Source organism: Thermobia domestica, chromosome 6, assembly GCF_964235325.1.
Source record: "Thermobia domestica chromosome 6, izTheDome1.hap1.1, whole genome shotgun sequence".
Taxonomy (NCBI): Eukaryota; Metazoa; Arthropoda; class Insecta; order Zygentoma; family Lepismatidae; genus Thermobia; species Thermobia domestica.
This window is the reverse complement of record NC_137459.1, coordinates 128,258,659-128,279,692: the sequence shown is the minus strand read 5'-3', so window position 1 is coordinate 128,279,692 and position 21,034 is coordinate 128,258,659. Positions and strand designations below refer to the sequence as shown.

Genomic DNA, 21,034 nt, shown 5'->3' with positions numbered 1-21,034 from the left:
CAAAAATCTTTTGAGGGGTGTCCGGTGACGAATGGTTATATAGTGTACACAGGTACAGGTAGTTGAAAGTTCAAAAGAATTGTGAAGCTTTAGATCTTACTTCAGTAGAGTTTTCACTCGTAAAAAAGCCTTTACCACCACCAAGGGAGCAGGTCCAGAACTTTTCATCATTAAAATTCTGATGGCTAATGTACAATAACAGTAGGGTGATTTGAGATAACGAAAGTCTTTCAGGTTATTTCTAAAGCTTTCAATACAATACTATAGAAAATGTATTGTCTTTTTACATTTTTGTACTTTCTTTTTCTAACTACGATCACCTAATGTATGTGATGAAGTTAAGAAAGTGTAAAGCTTTAGCTTTAGATCACCCACGGGTCACCTCGCCCTGTCCTGGGTGACGGGAAGGAACTTTATCTTCTTTTATTACTTTGATATTATTAACATTGCCAGCGTTCCGATAATATTACTCATTAATTAATTAGATAATTTTGAACTCAAATATGAAGACCTAGATTTACTCAACAAACTCATCGACTATTTTATTACACAGTATTTTATAAGCACTAGAACATGTTTTGGTAGCACTAACATTTTGTTTCCTGAAATATATTAAGAGAATTACAAAACTGGAAAACAGATAGGATCAGTGAATATTCTTCGTTGTATGATTCATTCAACGAAAACTCATGGAAAGAAAATGGAAAGGCAATGGAAAGAAAAAAAAATCCCCAACAAGGTTTCGCATGAGAGTTGATAAACGTAAATATTGCTGTTCCTTTTATTACTACCAGTTTCCGTACGCTGAGATATAGAAAGTATAAACACACATAAATAATTAATTATAACTTCCATAACAACATACACATATTATTGAACACTTTGTTACAATTGTCTGTATTAGTGAGATAAGAAACACATCTGTGTGTATAATTCTAAATTTAATTGAACATTTGTAGCAACTAGTGTTGGGGAGTGATGTTGGGGAGCAACTAGTATGGCAAGTGATGACAGGATTAGGAACTAAAAATACACTTATTAGAGTCATACGATAATTTCATATTAGTACGCAATCCAAAAGCAAATATTATCTGTGTGGGTAGTGTCAGGAACACTATCATGATAACGGCGAACTCAAAATTTTTAGGAAGGCCTGACACTCTAATAAACCTTGGTTTTTATTAGACGTAATGATTTTCGCAGTACAGTACTGTTTTTTAAAGAGCTGTCCTGCGTGTTGTGAAGACGCCTAGAAAATCGAGAAATGTCTTTTCTTAAAATATCCTGCGAAATGTCCTGAGTTATAGTAACTCATTTGCAATATTTTAATGTTTCATTCTTTATTCACAACATTTTGAATCACATGCACTTTTTTCCTGAACGATTAACCGCTGTGTTTTGTAACAGTCCTCGAAAAATTAGCAAAGCAGAAAAATCAACAAACCGTTGTTTGGCAAAACGTTCTTTTTGCTGAGAATGGCTTGTTGAGATAATAGTAAGGTAGGACAGATTTCTACTTCAAGTTACGACGTGATGCTAACAAAATAAGTAGAAGTTCTCTCGTGCTGGTCTAAATTTTCCCCTCATTCCTTAAAATAATCCCACGCTCCGAAAAATCGATTTAAAAAATCTTTAGCGCTACACGAAGTTTTACTGTACGTTCATAAAAATAAACCACTGCTTGTCATTCATCAAAACATTTGGAATTGTGTTGATTTCCTTCAATACTTTTGTTCAGTGCTTTTCTCTCTAAGTTCAGGTTAACGTTAAATAAAATAAGGACATGCGTACTGCCGACACAGTAAAACCTTAATATTCTATTATATTTATGTCCTACCTTTCTCTTGTCAGGATCTAGTCACCCTATTTTTATATTATTATTATTATTATTATTATTATTATTATTATTATTATTATCTTCAAGACAGCAGAACTGCAAAACATTTATGAACTCCTATACAATGTGTTAGACTGCAGTACACTAACCTTCTTTGAAATTTGAAACGTATGTAGAATATCGACAGCACTGGTCTGCAACTTCCACTAACTCTTAAATGAGTTCTTATTACAAACAATTCAATTTTAAAATACGACTAAAATCAAATATTTAATCTATATTATAAAATTGAAAGTGACTATGTTTGTGACTCAATCTCTTGAACCGCCAGACCGATCTCGATCAAATTTTCAACGTATATGCGGTTCTGGCCTGGGAGTGTTTTTAGCTATTTACTTTGACGGTACAACTTAGGGGAGGGGGATAGGAAAAATAAATAAAACTTAACTCTTGAACCACCAGACCGATCTTGATCAAATTTTCAATGTAGATGAGGTTTGGGACTGGGATGATTTTTGTCATTTCACTTTGACGGAGCAACGTAGGGGAGGAGGTGGAGGGGGAAATATATAAAAATCAATAAATATAAAAATAAAAGTGACTATGTTTGTGAATTAATAACTTTTGAACCACCCGATCGATCTCAATCAAATTTTCAACATATATGAAGCTCAAACCTGGGAAGTTTTTTATCACTTCATTTTGAGAGTAGATTTTAGGGGAGGGGGAGGGGAGGAGGGGAAATATATGAAAATGAATAAAACTTAACTCTTGAATCACCCTACCGATCTCAATTTAATTTTCAACATAGATAAGGTTTGGGCCTGGGATGCTTTCTTCATTTCACTTTTACAGTACACCGAAGGGGAGGGGAGGAGGAGATATATATGTCAAAAAAGTAAAAATAAAAGTGACTGTCTTTGTGACTTCATCACGCTTAAACCACCAGACCGATCTTAATCAAACTTCAACATAAATAGGGTTCGGGCCCGGGATGCTTTCGTCATTTCACTTTTATGGTGCAACCTAGGGCAGGGGGAGGGAGGAGATATATATTAAAATCAATTTATATAAGACTGAAAGTGACTATTTTTCTAACTTAATAACTCTCCAACTATCCGACTGATCTCAATGAAATTTTCAAGATACAGAGGTTGCTCAGCCTACGTTTGGCCGATTTCGTTCCTTCCCCCTCCCGGGCAGAATGAACTCGCCCGACCTGGCTCGTGGCGTCCTGCAGTGTTGTGCAGTGGCTTCCTGGGAACAGAGTTGTTTTTCCGCGAGGACGACAATAACGCACAAAACAGGACCATTGTTGCGAGTGTTGTGTTAAATTTGTTTCCAAGTGTGTGGGTTTCCGCTCTGTGACTAAAATGTCACCCAAACTAAGCCGGTTTTGGGAAGGCTACGTTGCGGTTCTTTATGACGCCCAATTTTTTGTGTTTCTGTCATTAGAAAACAGTGCAAGAAGAATGGTTGCAACATCAGTTTAAGTGGAATAAAAATGTTATTAGAAAGTGCAAGGGCAACAAAGCTCCATCATTTGGATCACCAACCAAGTTGCCTAGGAAGCAGGAATGCACCAAGGCCACCTCCACCATGCAGAGGAAACTTCGCAAAATGGCAATGCAAGAAAATCCGCCAACACAAAGGTGTATGGCTAATCGCCTTGACGTTTCTTTGGGGACTGTGAGCCGGACGTTACAACATCAACTCAAGCTGGAAAAAGTCATGAAAGCTCGCGGCCATCTTATCACGGATGCCCACCAAAAGGAACGAAAGTATAACGCCCGGAAGCTGTACGAACGGCATCTGGCAAAACAAATATGGATGTACGTCGTAACGCTCGATGAAGCATGGATTTATCTTTCCGACTGCGGCAAACCGAGAGCCATCATGTACCGAGAGAAAAGCGCCAATTACTTCAGAAGGTGGGTTCGTGTCTGTAAAGAATCCTTCCCAAAAGGGTTAATGGTCGTTACTGGCTACTTTTACCGAGGTAAAATGAAGTTTCGTAGGGTGACGAAGAACTGCAAAATAAATTGACAGTATTTTCGGGAGCAGATCATGCGGCCGATCTACGAGCATGAGATTCCAGCAATGGACGGAAATTACGCCGATCTGGTGCGCATTCACATGGACAAGGCCTCATCACATACCTCACGATCGTCCCTCACATTCTACAGGGAGATGGAAGAGGTAAGTGGTATACAGGTGATACCTTTCAATAAGGTACCTGTTAAATCTCCAGATGCAAGTCCTATGGACTATTGTGAATTTGGATTGCTGAACCGGGCTTTGGGAAAACGGCGTGTGACAACTGTGGAAGGACTTTGGAAAGCTGTGCAAAGGGAATGGGACAAGATTCCCCTCCCAGTTCTTCAGAGAAGCCTATTACAGTGGAAATTACGCTGTCGGGCTATTGTTACGAACCAAGGGAAACACATCCAGCACTTACGGAACTGGCGCCATGGATTCTTCTAAATTTTTAGGTAAGTCGAAATTGGCCAAATGTAGAATGAACAACCTCTGTACATGAGGTTCGGATCTGAAAGCATATTTGCAATTTCACTTTAACGGTAGATCCTAGGGGAGGGGACGTATAAATAAAAAACTAATAAAAGCTAATAACTTTTGAACCACCCAACCAATCTCGATCAAATTATCAACATACATGAGTTTAGGGGCAGGGATTGCTTTAGGCTATTCAGTTTGACTATGCAACGTAGGGGAGGGGAGGAAGGAGAGAAAATTCAAAATGATCAAAAATGACCGATATTAGTGTTTAATCCATAGTTTTCGGGGTCGATGAGAGAAACAGTGACACTTGTGATGCTGTTTCAGTCCAAGTTCAGCCCTGAGAGTTGGGGAGGGGGAGGGTACAACGTAGGGGAGGGAGATAAACATTTAAAAATGATCGAAAATGACTAATATTAGTGTCCAATCCATAGTTTTAGGAGTAGCTGAGATTAACAATGACAATTCTGATGCCGTGTGTCGAAGCGAGGAGGAGGAGGAGCTATATATAATAATGATCGAAAATGACCAATATTAGTGTCTAATTCATAGTTTTCGGAATCATTCAGATGAACATTGACATTTCCGATCCGGTTTAAATCTAAAATTAGGCCCGCCACTTGGGGGAGGGGAAGAAAGAGATATATAAAAATGATCGAAAATGGCCACTATCAGTGTCGAATTTATAGTTTTCTGGATCCCTTAGATGAACAGTCGTACTTTCGATCCCGTTTAAATCCAAATTCAAACCCACAACTTGGGGGAAGGGGAGGAAGAGATATTTAAAAATCATCGAAAATAACCGATATTAGTGCTGAATCCACATTTTTTGAGGTCGCTGAGATGAACGGTGACACTTCCGATGCCATGGCCTGCAACATGGGGTAGGGCAAATATATATATGTATGTATATAAATGGTCAAAAATGACATATACTACTGTTGAATCTATAGTTCTTGCGGTCGCCGAAATGAACAGTGACACTTCTGATGCTGTTTAAGTCCATTTTCAGCCCTGATACTTGGGGGATGAGGAGGGATGACATACATTAAAATGAACCAAAATGAGCAATATCAGTGTGCATTTAAATGACTTATTTCAACCCAGCGAAGCGGGTAATATACGCTAGTATATAAATAATAATGAATACTTCTGAAAACTAAATATAGTTATTTTGGTAACAGGGTCTGGTAGAAGCTAACCAGTCGCAGTCGCTACATCAGATGCGAGCGAAGTCAGACGAAGATTTAGATTTTACACAATAATGTGTCTTACAAAATGTTTCTCTGATAAGGTCAGAGACTTGCTATCCTCTTTTACAATGGAAAAGAAGGGAAGAGTAAGGGAGTTTGTTTCGATTGTTTATCAGCATCAGTGGAATGAATAACAATTAAGATGTACGCCACGTTTTTGTCCAAGATCATTCGATGCAAGACAATTATTCAATTCGAATTTTAAGCCTTACCCTTGATCATTTTGAACATGGCAGGATACTTTTTGAGCATTAGATGGGTTGCATCACCTCCATCGTCTAAAATCATGTTCGGCTGCCAGTTTTCAGCGTTCACGCATTTATCGATACACCACCAGAAGTCCTCTTCTGTTTCACCGCGCCAGGCAAAAATCGGGAAACCTGAAATAAATGGAATAAATAAAGCATTTTTGTAATGTCACAATGGATTTCTCATAAAAAGTTACTTCTCCAAATGAATTTTCCCACGAATATACAAAATCAGCACAATCTCATTATAAACTAAGAAGAAAGGGATTTATTTTGAAATATACCACAGAACTTTTCCAGTTATTAACTTTTCTTAATGTAACTTAACAGCAAATTTCTCACAAGACAATATTAAAAAGAAGTTTGCAAACCCGGTGTTTCCGACAAAACGTTAGTGCGCATTAATCACAAACAGTTAGAAATAAAAGGATGAAACAAAATCAAGATATGAAAATATCATAGGGTTGACCGAATGGAATGATCTGCTTGCCCCCCAAAACGCTCCTTACCATGCCCCCTCGATTTTTTTTTTTTAACAGAAAAGTATTTTTTTCTTACACAATTGAAAATATCATGGAAAAAACAAACTTTTGAAGAACGAAGTTTTTTGTGTGTGTCTCAGTTAATTGGGAGTTCTTGCATATTCAGATATAAAAAAATCAATGCTTATAGATCATTAACCTCTGGTGACAAATGGATGAAACAAAAACTGAGTTAGGATAACGTCAGACGACGCATCGATTGGAGTGTTCTGCTTGACCCACAGGGTTCTGATGGGCCAACAAGAATTGTAAATGACGAGGTATGAAATTTGATATATAATTAAAAGGATAATCGGAAAGCGAAGAACTTATGAAGAAATTATTTTTTCCATTTGATGCATCGTTCACGAAATTACCACGGTTTCATTGTGAATTACTGCATATTCAGATAAGACTCCACAGTTAAATGGTAGCTATCTTTCTCTGTACTCTCTTCAATGATAAATTACTTACTTTACCATTCAAAATTTCAGGTAGTTTCTTGGACCTACATGATAGGGTTCCTGTGTGGATCAAGAAGAGCACTTCATTCGATGCGCCTTCTGACATTTTCCTCTATTATATTTTGTTTCATCTATTTATCTCCAGCAGTTAGTGATTTATAAAAGCATGGGAAGTTTTATCTGACTGCAATAACTACTAATTAAATAGTCATCTCGTAAATGGTGCCCCCACATGAAAACCTTTTCCCTACAAAATTTGTTTATGTTTGCATTACATTTTCAATGATTTATCAAGTCTTATATCTTGTCATTCAAAATTTTCAGAAAGGGTGCAACGGTGGCTTCCTGGCAGAGCTCACCTCTGTTGTGTGGGGTCCTGGTAAGTAAGTCTGTGGTGGAGAGCATAGTGTTCGTGGGTTCTCTCCAAGTACTTCCGTTATCTCTCACATTCTGAATCTACCAATTCTTCCATCATCATTCACTTGGCTTAATCGTCCGTCTCCCTTAGTCCAAAGACACAATCGTGAGGCGCTGAACAAAGATTTTCAGCATGTTCGGGTGACTCCAAGGCCCTATGATAGGGAGCCTTGTGCGGCAAAGCATTCCTTTCTATGCGCTTTATGACATTTTGTTATTTAACTTGGTTTCATCCTGTTGGTTCCAGTCATTTCTTATTTACAAATACTTAACATTTTATGTGAAAACAGCCGGTATATTGACTGAGTTAAAAAAAATAAACATTTAACAGAAAACTTCATGCAGCATATATTACGCACATTTGAATTTATTTAATGCATTATATAAGAATTAGTTTCAATTAATAGGAGTCATTTTTGGGATAAAATATGACTATTTATACTAACCTGCCTCAGCTAGTGCAGCTGCAACTTCATTCTGTATAAAGAAACATATTCTGGATGAGTTTCTTAAATATATAAACAAACAAACATAAATGCAATAGTTAAAAAAAAAAAAAAAAGCAAATCGAGTCTATAGAACTCATTACAAATTTGGTTTACTTATAACAGTATACTATACACACACTATTTCTACTATTTCCCGTCCACACTATTTCTTTTTTTAAAATTACAAATGAGATAATTTGATTCATATGATCATTATTCTAGATATGACTTTACATAACGCAGTAGTTCTCCGAAAAAAGGACGGCATAAAGCTCCCATGTTTTTTTCTTCTTTCTTTTTGTTTACATGTTTATATATACACATATGAACATTTTATCATTGAACTCAAAAGATTATTCCTCATATCAAATGAAAGGAAAAGGGTCCTCGAGTAAACGTATGATGAAAACCGCGTCATTTCAGGAGCACAAAGTGACAAAAGTGCCACAAAATAACTTTTGAAGTACTCTAACTAGCCATTTATAAGATTAGGCTAAGACATTTCAAGAAATTATACAAAGATTATTATAAACTATAAATAAACTATAAATATCAAAGTTTAGTGTAGCGCCTGCATAACTAATTTCAAGTGAAAGACTGGGAATCGAAAGTGTTTTCCCCAAGTATTCAACTATCTCTTAAAATTCGTTATATGGATATCGCACGGTTCGCGAACATTGATATTTAGATTATATTAATTGTAAATGTGTATATTACCGTGTTTACTCGCGTAATAGTCGCATTCGCATAAGAATCACACCTTAAGTTTGATGTAAAAATATTCGCCAAAAAATTTCCCCGCATAAAAGTCGCAGTCTACGGGATTTTTTGTCTTTGTGAACGAGACTTCCTTCGAAATAGTTTATCTTGCACGAATCCGAACAATATAACTTTTCGTGTTTACTCATACGTAACATCGTGACCCCATCTGTCAACAGAGACCAAGCAACCTACTTCCACCCTCCATTTTCTGTTGGCACAATGTTGTGTGTATCAAAATTCGAAATTGTTTTGACCATAGCGATAATTGAATAGCAGCTTTTCTCGCGTAATAGTCGCAGTTGGATTTTCGCACTAAAAATCGGTACAAAAAGTGCTACTATTAGTAAAGTGATCACAGTACTTTCAACAGCCTAAGCTAGGTTTCCTAGTTTTTTCTACTTAAGTAGATTCAAAAACTGATAGCTTACGGCTCTGATTAGGCTCAGATCAAACTAACAAAGTTCACTATCATAGCAGTAGTTGAAATGAATTTCTAAAAGACGGTTTCTTCTGTTACTTGATATCGCTTACACGCACTCACAATATTCACATATAGTTACAAAACACACTTTGTTTCGCTTTATTAGTACAAAAGGAAAAAAGGAAACGTACAAATACTTAGCTATAAGTTTCTGTTGAAATAGTGCTTTAAGAAAATTATTTCTAGATGATATATAAAAACTAAGTAATTATTACGACACTTTTCAAAGTCATTTAGCAATTACGCGCAATCAAAATTAGTGTCAATTATTGTATTAGATAGGACTACAGGATCCAAAATCAGCATCAAGATTACTGAGATTGCATCCATGTCATTTTTAAGTATTTGATGTTGAATCAAATGGTAAGTGTCTATTAGTTTCTTAATGTTACCAGGAAACTTCTCATAATAAAGTATTCAGTTCTAAAGTGAGCATATGTAACTTAAGATTATGTTTTATCATCAGCGGAAGTAATGAACATAGCTTGCTTAAATATAGCTTAAGGAAAACATACCTCGCATCATAATTATATATTCAATTAGAACACTATTGTAATATGACTAAAGCATTTTGGTGAAGGGCGATTAATATTTTATTGATTTTGGCTTCAATATTTTGTAAACCTTGTTATATTAAATGCAAATAAAATTCAATCCCCAGTTTGGTGCTGTAGGTTATTTACACATGCAAAAAAATCAAGGAAGTTTCATAATAATTTAAAACTATGTCTAGTTAAAACATTCTTCTAAATAGAAAATATAAAAATTTGTTACGTAGCAATGTATCAAGGAAATAATAACACTTCCTACTTTACGTTATGAAGTAACTCTAAAAATGTAATGGTAAGCGGAAGAAATGACGCTACCAAAACTAGGAAGAAAAGGTAGGTGGACGAAAAAAAGTAGGGAACTAGAGAAAGTTCTGAAGTGACCGTTTGACTAAAAGGATCGACATCTCTAAAATCTTCACTCGTCAAAGTCTGGGTAAGTACAATGCTGATTGCTAATTGATATCACACTTTATTATTCAACCTTATCTCAAAATTCGTTTAATTCTTATCCTATCTTCAAAATTCACTATAACAGCTATTATAAATTTTAACGTAAGGCCTCAGCACCAAATTTAGGGTAATATTATAATCTAATATCTCTACTTTTATTTCTACAATCTAATTCACCCATCTTAACTAATTATTTGCTCTACCTAAAATTTAATGGTTAAGTTTATAATAAAAAAACTCTTCAAATTGCCCCCATGCTATTATAGTTATTAATACTATTAATTATGTGTAAATAAAATTGTATATGTCAACGTCCAGATTTTCGGTCCAATATGTTAGCATATGTTATGGTTTTATATTTAAAAAAATAAATAAAACAATGTAAGCAGAGATGCAGTTGTTTTGTAATGTTTATTTAAGTGCAAACATGGTTGAAATTTCTATGCATGCCTGGTCTGCTTATTCGTAAATCAATCTTATGTTGTTTATACCGCATGTAAAGTAGCTACTTTAATAATTTACAATTATAACATTACTATTTAAAATACATACCTGAGTTGAGTAGATATTGCAAGCAGCCCATCTGACTTGAGCACCTAATTCAGACAGCGTTTCAATCAAAACCTGTCAAAAAAAATAAATAAATAAAAAATATAATAAAAAACAAATAAATAAAAAATAAAAAAATGTCCATTAGGAAAAGAAACATTATTTCTCACTAACATTTCTTAAAATCGAGAATCAATGTATAGTCATATCAGTAAAAGCAATCATGATTCTGCTTATATAATTTTGCACAAATAATAAAATTGGCTGAACGTACAACGTAACTTATTCTTTTCGAACTAAAAGAGCTAACCATCATGCAATTACTAGTAAAACGTGCCCATGTTTGGACGAATTTAGAACTGTGCTTTTTATACTAATTTGAGGATGTTGAATCCAATGAGACTATTTCTAAACAGATCCACGCATGGGTTACAAGAAAAATTACCTTAATTATTTATATGTCAAATTTGAAATCACTTTCCTGGGCACCCCATCAACAGATATGTTTCAAAATAGTTCCGTTGGATTCAGTATTTTCAAATTAGTATGAAAAGCGAGATTAGAAATGTATCCCACCGTGGGAACTTTTTACTAGTGGTATGGTAGTTTTTTGTATGTTCACTATAAACTACGTAGTTATCAGTGAGTTAACAGAAGTTTATGAAGTCCATGTATGTAGATGATGCACTTACAGCAGTCTGAGCGTTGATGTGCGTGCAACCCACTATCTTTGCTCCTTTCAATGGCTTATCATCCCCAGCTCTCTTCCTCAAAGCCATTATACCCGGCATTTCTGAAATAGAAGAAAAAGGAAATTAAGACTTTCACTAGACACCTGCTAAAAAAAAATAACCTAAAGTAAGAACATCATTAAACTGAAGCCACAGAAGTATCTACTATGTGGACTAATGTAGATTGAAGAGAGGATCTTCACAAAATAAAAGAAAGTTAAGAAGCGGTCGGTGCGAGTTCCGATAGTACTACAGTTCATACTGTGTTAATGCCTGATCAAAGGAGACTTCATCACAGATGATCAGAATCAGAATCCCAACTCAGAAGATGCAAAGTGCATCATGTTCTGTAATGGTAGTTTCTCTGGGGTTTGCAAAGGCGAAAAGTGGGTTCGATGTGTAATATATGAAGAATGGGAACACGGCGAGTTTATTGCTATTCAAGAAGAGAGTACGCATGTGACTTGCAAATAGCGAACACTGTTCATTTCTATTAAGGAAGCCATTCTTTGTGTTGTTTGATTGATGCTGAACTTTCTTCGAGCTAGTTTTCTTTTCTTTTACATGTGGTCATCCTTATAATTTCCCGTTTTCCCTTACGTGCTCACGTCGCCACAGGAAATAACATTGCTATATAAAACCGGGGTGTCGCGGAATACCATAGAGCGTGTCGCGAAATTTTAAACTTGAAGCGTTTAGCATTTAATAATTAGTCAAGATGAATTATGAGACTGACTATCAGTCAACGCATCCAGTGGCGCCAACAATGCTTAATACTACTGAGTACTTACTATAGAGACTTACAGGCTTACACTATTATATTTTACATTACTACTAGTTGAAATGCCGGTTCTTCGCATGAGGAGAATAAGTTTATTGGATATATTTGAATCCCCTTTCCCTTAGAATATTTATTTCAACCAAAGTAACGATAAAAATGCAGAATATACTCTACTTTTGACAAATATTGAAACCCTACCACCACAGAATATACCTTTATTGAAACTGATATTAACAAAAAACAGCTTGAAGTGGGTACTAATTATCTACCAAAAGCAATTTCAAACGAACCAGATGTTTTCCCGGCACGAAAATTATGAATTCAACACAAATCTCAGTTATTTTTGACATTTTACTTTTCAATTCCCCCTCTCCCTTTTGCCAACTGGGATGAACTTGGACTTAAGAGTGTTCACTACAACGAAATTAAACTACCGCTAATTATAGAGTTTTTCAGTAATATCTTCAAAACAAGTAAAAATATTCGAAAAGTAGAAACGTAGTGAACTAGATAATACGATTTTGCATGTGATACCTTTAACACAATTCACTTATCTGCTTTTGGTATGCCGTTATTTACAGAACCAGCAAAAAATGCTAAATCTATCTACAGTTGCAAATCGAAAGCAGGTAGATGAATTGTGGTAATGGTATCTCATGCAAAATCGTATTGTCTAGTTCACTACATGTCTGCTTTTCGAATATTGTTGTTTGTTTTGAAGATATTACAGAAAAACACTAAAATTAGCGGTAGTTTAATTTCGCTGTAGTGAAGACCCTTAAACGACATTCGAGCGTCACTGTTGATTTCAGCGACCCCAAAAACTATGGATTGCACAGTAATATCGGTCGTTTTTCATTATTTTTACATGTCAACCTCTTTCTATCATCCTAGGCGTGCTAATGGAGTTTGAGACTTAAATGCTACAGACCATGTCACCAATCAACTAAACGTAGTTGGTGAGTACTTCAAATTATATGCCCGTAGCCAAATCCCTCTATAAAAATGGTTGTGTGAGCACCTTAAGATTCTGAAACATGGATTTTTAGACACGGCACATACTAGTTCCTAAGTGAAGTCTCGACCCGACTACAGTAGATCCCATAGTTTTGGATCTATAGACATGAAAGGTCATTTTTTCATGTTTCCGGAAGCCCATAACTCCGAAAGGAAGCATTTGCATCCAGGTTGGTCTATACTTCTTGTCTTATCTTGGTGTTAGGGATCACCTCCCAAAAGTTGTCGGTGTTGTTTTGAAACACCCTATATATTATACACAGAGTGGAAAGTAACAACACCGAAAAACTTCGGGAGGTGATTCTTTATATGAAATGAAGGAAGAAAAAATTCTAATAAAACATGGGTCGAAAAACATCTTTCAGATTTATGAACCGCCGCATATTCGAAAAATCACATTTCAAAACGCCCTGGCTTGGAAACTATATGGACTATTTCAAGCGGTTCTGAAAGGAGATGCTTTTCGACCCATGTTTATTAGAACTCGTTTCTTTCATTTCACATAAGGGATCACCCCCCAAAAGTTTTTCGGTGTTGTTATCTTCCACCCTGTATATATAATAAATTAAACAAGTGTGGCTATGTTGTGAACGTTCAGTAAAGCGTAGCATCAGTTGAAGAAAGATTGGAAACCACTTCTCTAAGTGTATGATACTAATAGTAATTTTTCATTCAATATTAACTAGTTATACGTAAAATTTATAGTGTTCCATATATATATATATATATATATATATATGTGTGTGTGTGTGTGTGTGTGTGTGTGTGAGAGAGAGAGAGAGAGAGAGAGAGAGAGAGAGAGAGAGAGAGAGAGAGAGAGAGAGAGAGAGAACATTAAGAGCATCACCTGAAATACGGAAGATATGAGAAACGGTAGCAATATACAATTTGCGGTAAACAAGAAATATCAAATGGGACTCGTCAAACGGAGGTATGGAGTGTGGTAGAAAAACTATCGACAAATAGGGCATCAGGAACGAAGTGATTTGTTTGTAATGGAACGATAGACAAAAAACATGAACAATATGGAAAGGCACACGCGGAGAAATACGTCATTTGTCTCCTGGTTCTAATGCACATAGTAACGGAAATGTAACCATAAGAATTGTCCTGAAAGAAAGTGGCCCACTTGACCGCCAGTACTTCGGCACGTATGCCATTTTAGGTGCGACAGCGAAGTCCTTGACCCAGAGCAAGTTGTGATTGCGAGAATGAGATTGTGCTAGTTCATACCAGGTAGACTTAGTGGTAAGAGTGAAGATGGTGTTTACAAACAAAAAAAAAAGAAAAGAAAAGGAAAAGAAAAAAAGAAAAGAAAGAAAAAAGAAAAGAAAAAGAAAAAAGCCGAGATGATTCCGATCTATGGAGAATGCAGGAAGAATGCCTCATAGCCTGCCGGATGCCGTGTGTACGCAGAGAGAGATACGGACAGACGGCAACCATCGTGATGTCTGTTTGGTAAGCTCTTTGTGAAATTAAGGGACACAGTAAGTATAATAACGTGGCATGTGCGGAACAACCAATTACAGATGAGGTGAGTGCAACAAATGTTCCAGTTGATGTTGCTGTCAATCCACACATTAACTCCCGTAATATTACCAGGGAGGTGGTAGGAGTCAGAGAAGCATATTACGCATTCTGCATACAGATACGTTTCATCTATATCTCCGTCAATCAGGAACTACAAGAGAATGATTTTGTGAACAGTCTTTGGTTTTGCACATGATGTTACACGACGACATGACACTCCAGATTTGCCGCGTATGCTATTCACCGACGAGGCAACCTTTGCCAATCATGGAAACGTTAACTTAAGTAACATTCACTATTAGTCTGCACCAAATCCATATTGGTTTCGCCAAGTGCCCATGGAGTGTTAACATCTGGCGTGAAATAGTGGATGAACATCTCCTTGAGCCTTTTTTTCCTATACGGGACCCATTGAATGCTGGCCGAAACATACACTTCTTAGAAAATAAAGTTCCAACATTTCGCTTGGGACAAGGAGGGAAATGTGGTATAAACATGACGGGTGCTCAGCTCTCAATGCACGACACATTACTGAGTGTCTGAATAATGCGTTTCCTAATTGGTGGATATGACGGGGAGGACCTGTCAAATGGCCAGCTTGCTCTCCTGCTTTGAGACATTAGAATTTCTCTCTGGGTGAAACTGAAGGACACTGTTTACCGGGATGTGCCAGAAATAGACGATATGCAACAACACATTACTGAAGTCTGTAGGGCCATTCCACATACGATGCTACATTCTGCAGTACGATCTTTGAGTGTGTGCCTCGATGCCTGTATCGCAGCGGACGGCCACCATTTTGAACATACATTTTGATAGACTATATTTACTCTCATTGCACGTGACAGTCCCTATGGTTCTTCGACATACTGTCATGTTCATCGTCATTGCGTTCTGTACACTGTCAAATAAATGGTGCTGATGTTTCATGTTTTCTTTTTCGATCCTAAAAGCCATTCGTTCGTGTTTTTCGTGCCTTCTCATGACTTCTGACAGCTTATACGTACCACAGTAATGGCGGTCAAGTGGGTCACTTGTCTTTCTGTTTACAACCATTCCCATCATCATATCGCCGTTACTATGTGCAGTAGAAGCATGAGACAAATAGAATTGCAATTCTTCTCGTGTGCCCTCTCATGCTGTTCATGTCTCTATCGTTCCATTACAAAAAAAAGCCCCATTTGTCGTACCACACCATACTTCCGTTTGACGAGCCCAATTTGATGCTTCTGTTTACCGCAAACCGTATATCGCTAGTGTTTATGGTTTCTTCGGTATTTCAGGCGATACTATCAGATGCCTCTCACGGTGTAAGTGACACCCCTACAAGCTACATCAGTTACCTAGAGGATGACTTATCAATCTTTGGAATTTTTGAAATAGACAACAGAGCAAATACATCAAAATCACACTTTCGCATACGATGCATTATTCACAGATGAGGTCAACTTCTACGTTTCTGTTTGTTCACCTAATCAGAAACGTAGAAGTTGACCTCATCTGTGAATAATACATCGTATGCGAAAGTGTGATTTTGATGTATTTGCTCTGTTGTCTATTTCAAAAATTCCAAAGATTGATAAGTCATCCTCTAGGTAACTGATGTAGCTTGTAGGGGTGTCACTAACACCAATTGTGTTAAGCACATCGTGGCATTTCTGGAAAAGTGACGGATTGGTGTGTTGTGTCATGGACCCGTCTTGTAGGTTCTTTGTTTATCAATGGTACCTTAATAGCAACCGAGTATCGTCGAATGTTAGAAGATATTACAATCTCTTTTCACTGAAGATTGGACATTCCCTGTCTTCTAACAACACGATGGTGCCAATCCGCATTATGGAAATTGTATTCGTGAATATTTGAATGTGCAATTCCCAACTCCTGGATCGGTAGAAGTGGTGCTGTGGAATGGCAATCACGTTCCCCTGATCTCACTCCCCTAGACTTTTATCTCTGGGAACATCTCAAGTCCATTATATATTCAGTAAAAATTCGCGATATTGGTCACCTGAAGAAACACATGACAGTGCGCAAGCATACCTGAAAGCATGTTGAGCAAAATTTTGGATGATTGAAAGAAAATGATTAACAATTCAACGGAATGCACAACACATCAAGCACATAATTTAATCGAAAGAAATGTTTGTATGTGACTGACAAGAAAACCAAAAACACTCGTAACCTCATTATGGTAAGTGATAAAGCAAAATCAAATACAACATTGAATTTCTGAGAAAACTTCAAATGAGAATAAGGTATCACAACATAGGTTTCCATTTAAGAAAATGAAAGTGAATGCAAAATGACGGATTTCAAGATGGCGGCCTGAGACATCACGTGTCCTAAAAGTTTTCCCTCACCTGTACTACTAACCTGGTGTTACTTTTGCAATTATTTTAAGATCCTGCAATTTATTTGGGTGTTTCGACAAATTTGAACCACCCTGTATATAAAGTTTGATGTTGAAGCACAATGAATTTGTTTCTTTCTAGGGAACAAAAAATGTATCATGTTCCATTTAGGAAAAGTAATGAAAATGAAAAAAAAAAAAAACTTTTCTTTCCACAAGAACAACAGAAGCAAAGTTTTTTTTTTTTTAATTAACGCTTTTTTAATTTTATGCAACTGTATTACTACTAAACTCTCCGTAACTCTCACTAGCTGAGTTTTAAAGCACTGTTTCAAGACTGCTATGATCTGCTAATGTACGCACTATTCCAAAAAGCATGAGTGCACTGATTATGGGTGTTATGAGCTAAAAACTTTCTAAGTCAAACTTCGGGTATTTCGAAAACAGCAAGCCAAAGATGGCAGGTTCCAGCGCCCAAGCCAAACTTCGCAATAATAATAATAATAATAAGTGCAGATGTGTTTTTCTTTGTGTAATAATATATATATTGAAATTTTATTAAGTGTAGAAAAAAGTAATATTCGTGGAATTACTTAATGAAACAGTATTTCGAAACTATGTATACATGTGAGCACATACTGGGTTTGTTACCTACGTTTAGATTCGTAAAAGAATATTTCCAATGAAAGGAAAGACAGTGAACATAGTTCTCGCATTCGTAGAAGAACAAAAACAAGGAAGAAAACAGCATTTGCAACGGACATGAATGCTACTGTCTTGGAAATTCAGTTAGGTTTCTTCAGAAGGAACTTGGCAGAGGCAGGGGCGGATCCAGGACGGACTTCTGGGGGGAGTAGGTCGTAATACTGCTACTTAGAGCTACTTTTAAAAACTCTCGGATGTGTTTTTTCTTTATATATAAAGTAAGAAAGTTTCTTCTTATGGGGGGGGGGCGATCGGGGCAATCGCCCGCCCCCCCCTGTTTTACGTTGGTTTAGAGGTAAAGCTCCAGACTTATAATCGTGAGATTGTGAGCTCAATTCCCGTTTCAGACAAACATTTTGGTATTTAATGATTATATATATATATATATATATATATATATATATATATATATATATATATATATATATATATATATATATATACAGTGGAGTCTCGCTAATTCGAACTTGGGTAATTCGAAATATTGGATAATTCGAACAGAAGTCCATTCCCCTTGAAAACTGTATTGAAAACAATAGTATAAAATCGTGGATAAATCGAACTCTTGAACCTATGTTTTGGATAATTCGAAGTAAATACAGTTGAAATTTTTTAATGTTGGACAGATGTAAACAGAGAAATACAGTTTTAACTTGTTTTCAGTTATCCAGATGCAGCCATACAGAAGAGTAATACAAAAGATAAATAGATTATCTATGTAATGATAAAGATGAAGGTGAGTTGGGGAAGAAGCAAAGATAGAGAACGTGTGCCAATCTCATCTTGTTTCAGAATTGGTTGAAAATTTAAGATGAATTATTGATAAAGTCAACCAAATGTTATTAATATCGTATTCCACGCAATACAGGAAATTCAAGATTTATTGACCGTACAAAAATAATCAAATTTAAGCAAATGAGGTTTACGACTTCTTAAAAGTGAGAACAGAGTATTCAAATTGTTACTGGTGTTTAATTGTTTGGGCTATTCAATGTACTGTATGTTGTAGTGTTGTACGTAAATATATTTTCCATTGTACACGTAGTTTGAATTATGTTGAGTCAATGTCGTTTGTTAGTTTGCGGTACTCGATCACGCAAATAATAAGCTGCTTTAAAGATAAGTCTACACCATATGAATATGTTTTTGATGCACAGTACTCTGGTTTGTTTGTTGTTATATATGTGAAAATGAATGTTGTTGGATAATTCGAATTTTGGATAATTCGAAGTTTTTTCGTGTCCCGTTGGACTTCGAATTAAAAAGAGTCCACTGTATATATATATATATATAACTTTATATTCATACAATCATTTCTGAAAATAATTTAACATTTGAGGTGTAGTCAGGGGCGTCATTTAGGGAGGGCAGGAGGGGGCAATTGCCCCCCCCAAGAGTTTGAGGAATGCATATACTTTAATCGATTGTCTATTACTATACTAGTACAAAACGTTAAAGTCTTATGTCGGTGGTGCTCTTGCCCCCCTCAAGCGAAGGCTGAAATGACGCCCCTGGGTGTAGTAAGTGTTATATGTGAATGTTAAATACAAATTAAGAAAATCGTGTAATAGCAATAAGTAAGCGTATGTAGAGCCTGTCTATTCCACCTGTGCCCTCAGAAACTATGCGAACTATACTTCAGCCCTACCCCCGCAAGCCTCTGACACAGGAAACCCTCCGTTTGCTTACGGAAAAGAAGTGAAGGACCTCCGCTGTGTTGCCAACTTGTCACTCAGTCGTTTGGCTTTGACAAGTGAAGATCGTAGGCTATTTAGAATGGCTAACAAGACAGAGGACAGTGAAGTCCGTGAATAATTAATTGTGGCAACGCTTCAGCATCTAACAATTGAAAGATCTCGGCCGCAACAACTTGTCCCTCCTCTTTCGAGGCAGGTAACAGAAAACACACATCAATAGCAGCGCCAGAAGGGGCATAGTTGAGATAGAAAGGCTCTAGTATAATTGACTGCAACTATTTGCCATACGGAGGTTACGTCTCTATTTCTCATTACAACATGGTTTTTACATTCTTGAAATAGTTAGAGCCATAAAGAAAACACGGGAGTAAAAATCTTAAATCAGATCGTGGTTCCAGACAACAAGCTCACTATCCCCAAAAGCATGTCCACAGAAAGTTCACGATCCAGACAAGTCACTTTGAAAGACTAATTTGTACTTCAGTAAGGAAGACAGAACAGAAATTATTTCAATAGGTTTTCTCTGAAATATTTATATGGAAGTGGCAAGAATTTAGCCGTTCTCTTTCTTATCTGCACGCACACACTATATATATATATATATACAAGGGCGGACCAGGGGGGGGCTACGGGGCTATAGCTTCCCCCTTGACGCTCAGGTTTACACTGGATAAAATGGACTTCAATTCTGCTTTACACTGGATAAAACGGCAAATTATGGTTTTAGCCCCTCCCTTGATCATATCCTGGATCCGCCACTATATATATATATATATATATATATATATATATATATATATATATATATAAAAGACCTTCGGGGAAGAAATATCCCTCAAAATCATGAAAAAGCCTACGTTGCTTGATGCCGGTGGATCTGTTATCCCTCGAAGAATTACCGAGTTTGTTCAACAGATGACAGAGATATGGGTAATTCCTTACAGGTTTCTCAATAGCGTCACTATACGCACCCAAGCATTCAAAGCCTTGTATCTCAAAATCATGTCAGTATGGAATATAATTATTCCCTCACCCGAGGTTTTTATTCTCTCTCTCTCATATTATATATATATATATATATATGCGCCGTATGTTTTTAGATACTAAAATTCAAATAGCGTTGCCATACTGAAAGGTATGATTTTAAAAGCGTATGCTTTCAAGTGGTGAAAGGTATAACTGTAAGACTGCAAGTTCGCTTATTTGAAAATTAGAGGGCTGAAGGGTATGTTAGTTCAAACCTGTCAGTCGACAACAATGGGGCTCGAGCGACGTGATTTGCGTGCAATAAAAGTACGGTTTTACGCAAGAGCAGTGCCATGATCGTTTAGAAAAGTCTTTCGGGAACTGTGTACCTTCACGAGCAGCCGTTTTTATTTGTTTTGCGGAATTTAAACGCAACCGACAAAACCTGACTGATGAGTCTCGCTCTAGGCGCCTTAGCACCGTAGTTACAGATGAAAATCATAGCATTAAGAAATCTTGTGAAAGATTATCACCATATCACATATGAGGTAATTCAGTCAATTTCGAAGATTCGATCAACTACAGCCCAGTCCGCAATAAAAGATTATCTCGATATTTCGAATGGTTGCAGTCGCTGGGTTCAAATATGCTAAGCTTCAGCAAAAACATGTCCATGTGAAGTGGTGCCGCACCGCCTAAAATATTTTCGGAAGGGCAAA

The 21,034-nt window shown here is 36.6% G+C and overlaps 1 protein-coding gene across 5 annotated transcripts in view; it reads right to left on the bottom strand.

Annotated features, from left to right (window-relative positions):
• Positions 1 to 21,034, bottom strand: part of LOC145688196 (adenosylhomocysteinase-like 1) — a 230,486-nt gene that overhangs the window by 54,428 nt on the left and 155,024 nt on the right. For all 5 annotated transcript variants that reach the window (XM_081762072.1, XM_081762071.1, XM_081762074.1 and 2 more), the window contains 4 exons: positions 11,231 to 11,331; positions 10,542 to 10,613; positions 7,704 to 7,734; positions 5,820 to 5,987 (listed from right to left, as the gene is read on the bottom strand). In XM_081762072.1, the coding sequence (XP_081618198.1) occupies positions 5,820 to 5,987; positions 7,704 to 7,734; positions 10,542 to 10,613; positions 11,231 to 11,331 (372 nt within the window). The remainder of the gene's footprint in view (positions 1 to 5,819; positions 5,988 to 7,703; positions 7,735 to 10,541; positions 10,614 to 11,230; positions 11,332 to 21,034) is intronic.